Genomic DNA, 10233 nt, shown 5'->3' on the forward strand with positions numbered 1-10233 from the left:
CACACACACACACACACACTAGCTCATCTAGAATTATGAATAATTTGACATTATTTGGGATCTCTACCCAGTAACCAGTGTTGGAAGAAATACTAAAACCTTGTACTTAAGTAACAGTACAACAATTTGTTTAAAAATTCGTTTATCTGAGTTAAATTAAGTTAATTTTGTTTATTTAATTTGGCTGTCAATTCAAATAATAGTTTGTATTTGTCGTCTCTTTTTTGAGGTTTTTCACCCGTTTACTGCCCACCAAGGAATGGTTAATAAAAGACAAACAACTGATCCCATGGCTGTTTTTTGAGTGAAATCCAGTTAAAATCTTCATGTGGAGGGACTGTCCTTTTCAAGCGAGGAATTGCACAAGAAATACATCAAGACTTGACTGTGTGTGTGTGTGTGTGTGTGTGTGTGTGTGTGTGTGTGTGTGTGTGTGTGTGTGTGTGTGTGTGTGTGTGTGTGTGTGTGTGTGTGGTGTGGTGTGTGTGGTGTGTGTTCAGGCTTCTCTGTCCGCCTGGTCGTGCCGCCTGGACGTTCTAACTGAAGATGTGAAAGAGAGAATCTACAACGTGCTGCTGTTTGTAGACGGAGGATGGATGATCGACAACAGACGGGTAAATGTTTACCACACAGGAACTGTACATTCACGGTGTTTCCACTGCAGGAATTTTCCAGGGAATTAAAGAAACATAACCGGTTTCGACCAAAGGAACCAAGGACTGAATCTAGTTCAAGTGCTAAAAAAAAAAAAAGGCCCTATTTGTTCCTCTGGTCCCGTAGTTCCTGGAACTGTTTGGTCGAAGGGGGCCATTTATAGAAGTGAGGAATTGATTTTCTTTGCATGTTTAGGTGGTTTTATAAATGGCTTGGTTGGTTGCGTTTTCAGGATTCCGAGCCGGATTCAGAGCGCAGGCACCAGATGGCGGCGTTGCGCTCTCTGTGTCTGCCTCGCCTCACCTTTTTGCTGCTCAGCGTGCTGCAGAACTCCTCCAGACACCAGGAGGCGCTGCGACTCGCTGACATCATCTCATCTGACCAGCACCGCCTCTACCAGGTAACTAAAGCCATTAGGCTCGTTCGAGATGAGCCAGGTCTGCGCAGAATCGATCACCGGCGATCGGCGCCCGGTGCATGCCGGTTAGATTTGTGTCCGACTTGATCCCGACTCGCTCTGACGTCGTGCACACGTGGGCAACGGAAATCTCACGAGAGCGAGGCGGCCGCAGGTCTGAGACGCAGGCGGCGCAGTTGCTTTTCACCGACTGCAAGAGCCAGGCGGACCCAGGCGGACCCAGAGCATGCTGGGAAACGCCGGCTTCTCAGCTGATTTAACACCTGATTGGTTTACAACATGATGACATTTTATATCAACTTTTTATTGGTTTTGAATCGGAGGGATTTTAATTGCTATTTGTCCAATTTAAAGACTTATTCTGTACAGAACACATGTTGAGGCTGATAGACGTTTAGAAGTCAGAGAGACTAAATCTGATCAGATCACGGATCATCTACAGTGAGTTGTTAATTAAAATCAGCAACAAATCGCATGTAGAGCGCTTTGACAGCTACTCTGTCATGATTAAAACAACTGGAGACTGTGTACCAGCTGATGTGGGGGTCTGATTATATTTTATTAAATCGGAATCGCACCACAGTGTTTTTGTTTGTCTGCTCTCGTCCACTTTACTGGCGAGGCGCAGTTCATCTCGAACGAGCCTATTTTATTGATCCTGCAGATTGAGTTAACTACACTCAAAACTACATGTGTGTACTGCAGTAAAGGAGTTTTACGTTCATCTTTCTTAACTTTTACTTTTAGTGGTTTGATTAATTTGGACCCTGTTGTTGGAGGTTCTTGTGTCTTTCATTTCATTAACGTTGAACATGCTCCGTTTTGTTTCTCTCCACAAATTCAGGTTTTCTCTAAAGAGGAGCTGAGAAGGTTTCTCCTGAAGTTGAGGGAGTCGTCGCTCGCTCTGTTGGACCGAGGACTCGATCCACTGGGCTACGAGTTACAGACATGAACACACACACACACACACACACACACACACACACACACACACACACACACACACACACACACACACAGCAGTGTTTGAGTCACTGTTGTCTTTTGTATTGAGTTACTCTTTTTTTTTTTTTTTGCAAAATAAAAGCCTGTTTTTCTGTAGTAGTTTTTTGTAAACTTTATATGAAGCCGTTCCTATTAATGCTGTTACTGTAAAACCTTCACTGCTGCCAATCAAACTACATGATTTATTTTAAAATACTAACAGACTTCAAAGACTATATACAGTTGTTTAACAGTTGGGATATGGGTAGTACTGATGCCATTAAGTATTAATTAAATTATTAGACTACAGTAAAAGCAACTAGAGAAAACGTTTTGTAATACGACTGACTATTAGGGCCACTGAATTAGCCAATTTTATAATTTTACAGTAAAAAGTCATATTTCTACATGGATTTTGCAAGGGAAAATGACGGTGTACTAGAGGGAGAGAGTTTAAAAATGTATTTGTTTATTTCACAATTTATCTTAATTGATAGCTGGGGTAAATGTTCATATAACAGCAGCTATTAGACAGACTAGAAAGTAAAATAACAGATGATGAAATATTTAAATATCAAGAAATTAGAAAAGCTGACGTTAAAATAAGCGATATTACATTAGCGATAGAAGTCCAGTAGTGCAATTGGACAGCAACATAAATGGCACACTTCACTATAATTATATATATTATTATAGAGAAGCATCCAACAGGTTTTTGTGATCATTTTAAGGTACCAGAAACTAGTTTCATGGAGAAAAGGACATGATGAAAGAAATTAAACGGAGCAGGAGTAAAGATCATACTGGAGTGTTGTGAAATTGACAGATCGGGTGAAAGTGGACAAGGCAGAAGATGCTCAGGCAGCTTCCTAATGAGGACTGATGAGAAAATCTGACATACTGGACACTTCTTAGTCCAGTAGATGACAGTGTAGTGCAACGATAGGAATATAATGAATCCATTGTATTTCTATGATGGAAACACTGTCATGTAGTTGCAGTGTTCGGCCAGCAGGGGCGCTACACGGACAAGTGTGCGTCTGAAGCCCCAGTAATGTTTACGTTGGCTGGAGTCAACTGAACAACTCAACAGGGTTATCAACTGTCCGGGATGCTGGTAGATAAACGCAGTCGAAGGATATTATTGAATCAAGAGTAACCGTCAAGGTAGGTTGATATATGAACAAAAGGTTTAAATGCAATTGTCTACGTCAGGCTAAACGTTAGCAGTAGCGAAAGTTGGCAGTTGGTTAGCATCGTGCTAGCAGGCCGCAGAGCCTCGGGTTTTCTTGGCCGGCGGAGCGGGACCGAGGAGCCGCGAGGAGGCGGCGGTCCGCTAACGAGTTTACGGTAAAAAACAAAAGATTTGAGCACATTTTATGACGCTTGAGAACATTAAATTCACAGCTTTTTAAGGGCAAACACTACAGGCTAAAACATAAGTTTTCAATTGAGAGGTTTTGGGCTATTTTGCTACCATAACATGTCTTCTTTCAGACTAGTTGGCGCCAGTGTGTGTAATTTTGGATTACTCCTAAATTTACCAGAAGTTAGCATTAGATTAGCAATGCTTCATTTGAGGATTTAAACATGACATAAAAACTTGCAATACTAAAACACAATTGTCTTAATGTGCTTTAGCTACCTAAGTTGTATTGTAACGTTACGTGTTGGATGTAGGTTGTACTGGACAGTTAACTATTTTAGCTAGCAACCTAAAAACGTGGCGAAATTGTATTTTAGTTTTAATTTGTACAAGCCTTTGACTCTTAATATGTCAACAAAAGCAAACAATAACTGTGAATCTGGCTTTATCCCAAATTCACGTTTATGTTCTGGAAATGCATGCAAAATATTGCATGTTTCAAAAGAATTAATTTTAATATTTTAACCTTAAATATCATAAAACTTGTAATACAAAAATATTTTAATGTAAGTAGCTAATCAACTGGGTAAGTTGCATGGTGATTTGTGTGTTAAACTAACTATTCTGTCTGTTTTGGTATTTAATTTGAGGGTTACTTATGCAAATACTTTAATATAAGTAACTAATCAACTGGGTAAGTTGCATGGTGATATATGTGAGTTAAACTAACTGTTCTGGCTGTTTTGGTATTTAATTTGAGGTGATTTTTTATATTTTACCTTGTTTTAACTTACAATATATTTACACTGAGGTCTGTGTTTTTAGCCTCCAAGCTAATATACAGGAGTAGGTTAATAATGTTAACGCTGCCCTGTTTTGGTTTGTTTTTTAGGCAGAGATGCAATGTTTTGCATTTTAACGGTTACTCGTGGTTTTCGTATTGTTATAAGAGTGAGCAAAGTCAGTTTTAACCTTTTTAAAATAGATACACAGCAGACAAATACAAATAGCATCCACAGACTGACTGTGAAAGCAAAGTAACACGTTTAACTGTCTTTAAGTCCCGTTTGAACCATAGACCGTTAATATTAACAATAATAATAATAATAATAATACAAATATTAAACAGTCTATGGTTTGGTTTGAACTAGCTACAGTTTCTGCAGATTAACACGCCATTGATGTACGTGAACTTTTTACTTAGTGTATCCTGATCATGACGTTTGTAAAAGAGTTAAGCCTGTCTTCATCAGGTCTGTGACGTAGACAGAGAGACAGAGAGAGAGACAGAGACAGAGAGACAGACGCGGGACATGTCCGGGCATATTTTCTCAGCACGTGTTGGTGTTGTAATGGGCGCTGCTCAGCTGCTGTGTCATGCCGTTCGTCAGCTGCAGGTGAACGAGTCATTTACCAAGACACTATGGAGCAGATTACCACATTTTACTGCTGTTCATATTTACCCTCATTTTACATTACATTGGGAAAATGTATTGTTTGGATTCACTCAACATAACAGAAAGCTTTTATTCTGAGTGTTACACGATAAATCTAGTTATTATTTTAACCAAATAGTAGAAAGTTTTTGAAAAAGAAGCCAAGCTTTTTTGAGCTTGCTGCTAATATTAAACAATACAGTGTTTCCATTTCTACTTGTACAAAAAAAAAAAAAACAGCTGTTAGATCACATGAGCTCTGTAAGCTTTACAAAATATTCCTATGAAGTGTTTTGCTTGTTGTTTGTTTTTTCTTTTCTTTTTCTTCAGTAACCTCCTGGCCCTTTTAGAACATAGACTTTTAAGATGTACAGAAGATGTTCTTTTCTACTGTATGTCCATATTCTTCCATAAAATTTGAATTGAAAAAAAAACAAACAAAAAACACGAGTCATTTACAAAACGTAGAAAGCTGCCCAGACATATTCACAGTTAGAGGGGCACGCAGGGCTGAACAAGGCTGACCAGCATGGGTTGAGACTGGGCATGTCATCCCTAGTTCTTTTAAAAAAAACAACAACATATTTTTACATTTTGGAAAACTTGTCTATTTGCCTCATCTTAATCTTGCACAGCTTATATGAAAAATGTCCACTTATTGTTATTTCCCAAAGCCTCAGATATGTTCTGTCCACAACTCAAAAGATCTTCGGTTTACTGTCACAGAGGTGTGAAGAAACTAGAAAATATTCACATGTAACAAGCTGGAATCAGAATTTTTACTTTTTGTCCTTAAAAAAAATACTCAATCCAATTAACAAAATTAGTTGGCGATAAATAATTGATTTAATATTTGCATCTCTCTGTATTTATGCAGAGATTTCATTCTGCCGTATTTTATTTAACTCTCGTGTTGTCTTCCCGTCAAAATTGAAAATCAACACTTTTGATTTATTTTTTCAATGTGTGTCTCTTTTTTTGACGTTTTCAAAACTACATAACTAACTTTTTAACTTTAGTTTCACAGTTTTTAATTTTTTTAAAGTCAATAAATCTCAATTTTAGGAAAGTTGTTGATGCTTTTTCTTGATGTTTTTGTCTTTTTTTCAACACTTGACGGGTATCTTCAATGTTTTTCACTTTTTTGATTTTTTTCAACACTACGTAACACTAACTTATTAACTTTAGTTTTACAGTTATTTTTGGAATTCATGGTCAATAAACCTAATTTATAGAAATCATACCTAATGTTTGAGTTAGAAAACAGAAATTAGGAATTATTGAGACTAAATTAAAGGAATGGATGTTGATGATAATCACAGACTGGAATATGCCAACTTTTACTCAAACTATTTCAACAACACTTCACTTTGTTTACAATGCTATAAAATAGAATAAGACCCAAAATTAATGAAAGTAGAGATTTGTACTTGGCAAAGAGCGTTGGAATCAATCATGTTATTTTGGGGAATTGATATAGGACAATGGGTCACTTTGACCCGAGGACAACATGAGGGTTAAAGATTATTTTTTGGGGCATTTTTAGGCCTTTATCGACAAGGCAGCAGAAGACATGAAAGGGGAGGGGGGGGGGGGTGACATGCAGCAAAGGGCCGCAGGTCGAACCAGGGTCTGCTGTGTTGAGGAGTAAACCTCTCTCTCTATAATATATATATATATATATATATATATATATATATATGCGCCTGCTCTACCAATTGAGCAATCTGGGCGCCCAATTCTGCCATATTTTAGTTGGTAATTTGGATTTTTAACTCATATTTTTATTACAGCCTGAATATATTTTAATCTTAATTTCTTCTTTTAGAATAAAGCTTGTTTACATATGTGATTTGAGTCTGTCACGTAGAGTTGTTCTGATACCGATACTAGTTTTCGTAAATGCCTCCGTTAACTCCTAAACTCCCGGTATTGCTATCTGGTCTCTGTATGTATTTCTTCAAGGGTTCGTGGTTAAGGGGGGGGGGGGGTCTTTATTCTTCCCACACATACGTTTAAAACATATTTAAAATCTTTTGGGTGGGATGAATTTAATTTGATAGGCGGCCGTGGGACGGACGACAACGTGGGAATATTAAACCAGATTGGATTTTTATCCACTTCCTCGTTTTCCTTAAAGCCGGAGCACAGTCGTGCTGAGGAAGCATACTCTCATCAGGCCAGAGTCACATTCATGATTTAGCCCGGTTGGGCCTGGTTACCATTGGTTAGTTAGTGGTTACCTACATTTTGACAGATGAGTCATCCTGGACTAGTCCTGGCATGTCTCTACACAGAGCTGTGTGATTAAATCAGCTGTTACGCTCAGTTTCAACATGAACATACAACACACTGCAGCTGACTCAGCCCTGACTGGCCTTGTTTGGCACTGATAGGCCCAGCCAGGCTAGGCCAGGCACACTAGGCTGGTCTAGTCCTGACATGTCTGAGCAGGTCTATAAGAAGCTGCAGCTCTGATCCACTCTGACTGCACTTTATTTTTACGTTGCACAAGATGGCCTGCTGATTCTTCTACTCTGTACATACTGGTAAGACTTTTAATTAATCTGATTCATATCCAAAACTAAGGATGCAACTAATGAGTGTTTTCATACTTGATTAAACTGTTGATTATTTTCTGGATTTGTCTATTAGTTGTTTGGTGTCTAAAATGTCAGAAAATGGTGAAAAATGTGGACCAAAGCCCAAGATGACGTCCTCAAATGTCTTGTTTTGTCCACAACTCAAAGATATCTAGTTTACTGTCACAGAGGAGAGAAGAAACTACAACATATTCACATTTAAGAAGCTGGAATAAGATTTTTTTTTCTTCCTAGTAAATGACTCAAACTGATTAAATAATTTAAATAGTTGGCAATTAATTTAATAGGTGACAACTAATTGATTAATCTTTGCAACTCTTTACAAAACCACTGTGTACATGACGCATAGCTATATACTGGAAAGACTGATTGATAACTGACAAATAACTCTTAACTGTTCCCTCATGACTTATTGTTTTACACATTTTTGTTGTAAATTAGTGATCCAAAAAGAAATTAATTACTGTACGTTTTACACAAGTGGGAGAGTTTTTTTCAGGGGTCATGCATGTTAGTGGAGCACAGTTCAACTTTTCAATCATTTGTGTCAGAAATAATCCGGGGCAAAGGGCAAAATACCCCCAAATAAAGGCATTTGATTCATAAAACGCAGTCAAGGTGGACAAAGATTGTAATTGCGTTTGTACTTTAGGGGTGTGACAATACACTGATCTGTATGGATATCAATTAATATTATTAATTTAAAGTGAGATAATCAATACTTATTGTCATCTTAAAGATGCACCTTTTATTTTGAAATTCTCACTTCATATTCTTCATTAAATAGCTCTGTTAAATTAAATGAATTTGTCAAATCATATTTTAGTTTTGTAAATATTTATAAATGTTAAATGGTCTTATGTATCGTTTTGTCTTGGTCGCAGGGCTCTGAATTAAACCATATTCAAATTGTATCTTGGCATATGTGATTTAGTCATATCAGTAAATATTGTATCGTAATCAAATGTGTGATTTACACCTAATGTTTAAAACATCGGGGTTTAAAATCGCCCAAAATTGCTCTGAGAAAAATGCTAATCTGTCACGCTAAAAAACGGCTAATGTCAGCTACACACAGTCACTGGTTACACATCTATCTGCCATTTGCTAACATTAGCAACCTTGTCTTGGAAAATAGAATTAAATTCAGTTTCCTGAAGAACCAAAATAGCCTCTCGGATATAAAAAGCCTTTAACATCCGAGACGTCGCACACTTAAACTCGAAGTGCGGTTGTCGTGACGGTGGATTGCGCTGCAGGAGTTTGAGTCTCTACTGCTAGCTACAGCAGATGAAAAGCTCAACCTCTCACAGCTCATTGGCAGCAGTATTCAGATTCTTTACTTAAGTAAAATACTACTACCACTCTGTTAAAATACTCTGGTAAAAGTCCTGCATTGAAAATTTTACTTAAGTAAAAGTATGTAAGTAACATAAGAAATATGTGCTTAAAGTACTCAACGCAAAAAACTCCTCCCACTTTAGAAACTGGAAACAGTCCAAACTGTTTAATGGTTGGTTGTTTTACTTGTACAGGTTGTTATGTTGTTGGCTAGTTTAATTTATAATAAAACATTGTATTTTATGAACTACATGTGTTTTGCTTGCAAAAATCTTAACTTGTAAAGGAAATAGTAGCTAAAGCTGTCGTGATGAATGTAGTGGAGTAAAAACTACAATATGTCTCTCTGAAATATGAAATGAGTAGAAGTAGAAAGTCGCACAAAAAGACTCAAGTTAAGTACAAGTACCTCAAATTTGTACTTGAGTAAATGTACTTAGTTGCATTCCACCGCTGCTCATTGCTTAATCCATTCATTCATCCATTCATCTTCTACTGCTTGTCACCCATAACATGTTTGTGTGCAGGAACCATCTGCTTCACAATGTCGGCTGACAGGGAGCTCAACATCGGCGCTGATGACGACAGACTAGTAAGAACAACTAGTTAACTAACTTAACTCTTACTTACCTAACTCTTCACTGACTAACGTGTGTGTGACACACCTTTTTTACCCGTTTGTGTGTTTAGGTCCGACCGAAGGCAGAGTTCCACGCGTTGCTGCAACACGCAGGAGCCGCTAAAGATGTTTTCACCATAAAGGAGGTACAGTGTCCACAGCTTCTTCATGTTTTTAACTAAATCCAACTGAATAACCGTCGTTATGTTGTTATGTTATACTATGTATGTATGTTATACTATACTACTGTTTTATTATGCAAGACTGTTATATTACATAATGTACAGTCTTGCATAATAAAACAGTAGTATAGTATAACATACATACATACATAGTATAACATAACAACATAACAAAGAAACCTTTTACAGGTCAGAGTTTGAAGGGAAAGTTTCTCTGTAGACTCATGGTTTCTGATAAAACATGTCTGTTTGTCTCGCTACTAAAATAGACCATTTCTACATAGAATCATGGAACAACTTCTTCTACTTTAAATCAAGTTCCCTGTACCTTGTCTTTTTCCTTTCATTCGGGTGGCTGTAGCTCGTTTAGCGTGATGGAGGTGTGTCAGGGGCTGATTAGCTGTTGTCCGTACAGTCTGGTGTTTGCATGTCTCCCATGATGCATTTGTGATGGTCACTCCTGCAGGTGATGTTCTACCTGGGCCAGTACATCATGCAGAAGCAGCTGTATGACCAGAAGCAGCAGCACATCGTCCACTGCTCCCAGGATGCACTGGGGCGGGTGCTGGGAGTCGACAGCTTCTCTGTTAAAGAGCCACGGTGAGAGAGAGAGAGAGAGAGAGAGAGAGA

General features: G+C 37.9%; 2 protein-coding genes and 1 pseudogene across 16 annotated transcripts in view; all 3 read left to right on the forward strand.

Moving 5' to 3' along the window:
* nup107 (nucleoporin 107) overlaps nucleotides 1-2029 on the forward strand; it is a 12725-nt gene extending 10696 nt beyond the window's left edge. The window contains exons 25-27 of the mRNA XM_032505079.1: nucleotides 501-614; nucleotides 887-1054; nucleotides 1917-2029. Coding sequence (XP_032360970.1) covers nucleotides 501-614; nucleotides 887-1054; nucleotides 1917-2024 — 390 coding nt within the window. The 3' untranslated portion in view covers nucleotides 2025-2029. The remainder of the gene's footprint in view (nucleotides 1-500; nucleotides 615-886; nucleotides 1055-1916) is intronic.
* nrcama (neuronal cell adhesion molecule a) overlaps nucleotides 1-10233 on the forward strand; it is a 1100153-nt gene that overhangs the window by 1014447 nt on the left and 75473 nt on the right. The gene's annotated exons all lie outside the window — the stretch shown is intronic.
* LOC116673022 (E3 ubiquitin-protein ligase Mdm2-like) overlaps nucleotides 3069-10233 on the forward strand; it is a 26356-nt pseudogene continuing 19191 nt past the window's right edge.

The sequence above is a fragment of the Etheostoma spectabile genome, chromosome 23, assembly GCF_008692095.1.
Source record: "Etheostoma spectabile isolate EspeVRDwgs_2016 chromosome 23, UIUC_Espe_1.0, whole genome shotgun sequence".
In the NCBI taxonomy this organism is placed as follows: Eukaryota; Metazoa; Chordata; class Actinopteri; order Perciformes; family Percidae; genus Etheostoma; species Etheostoma spectabile.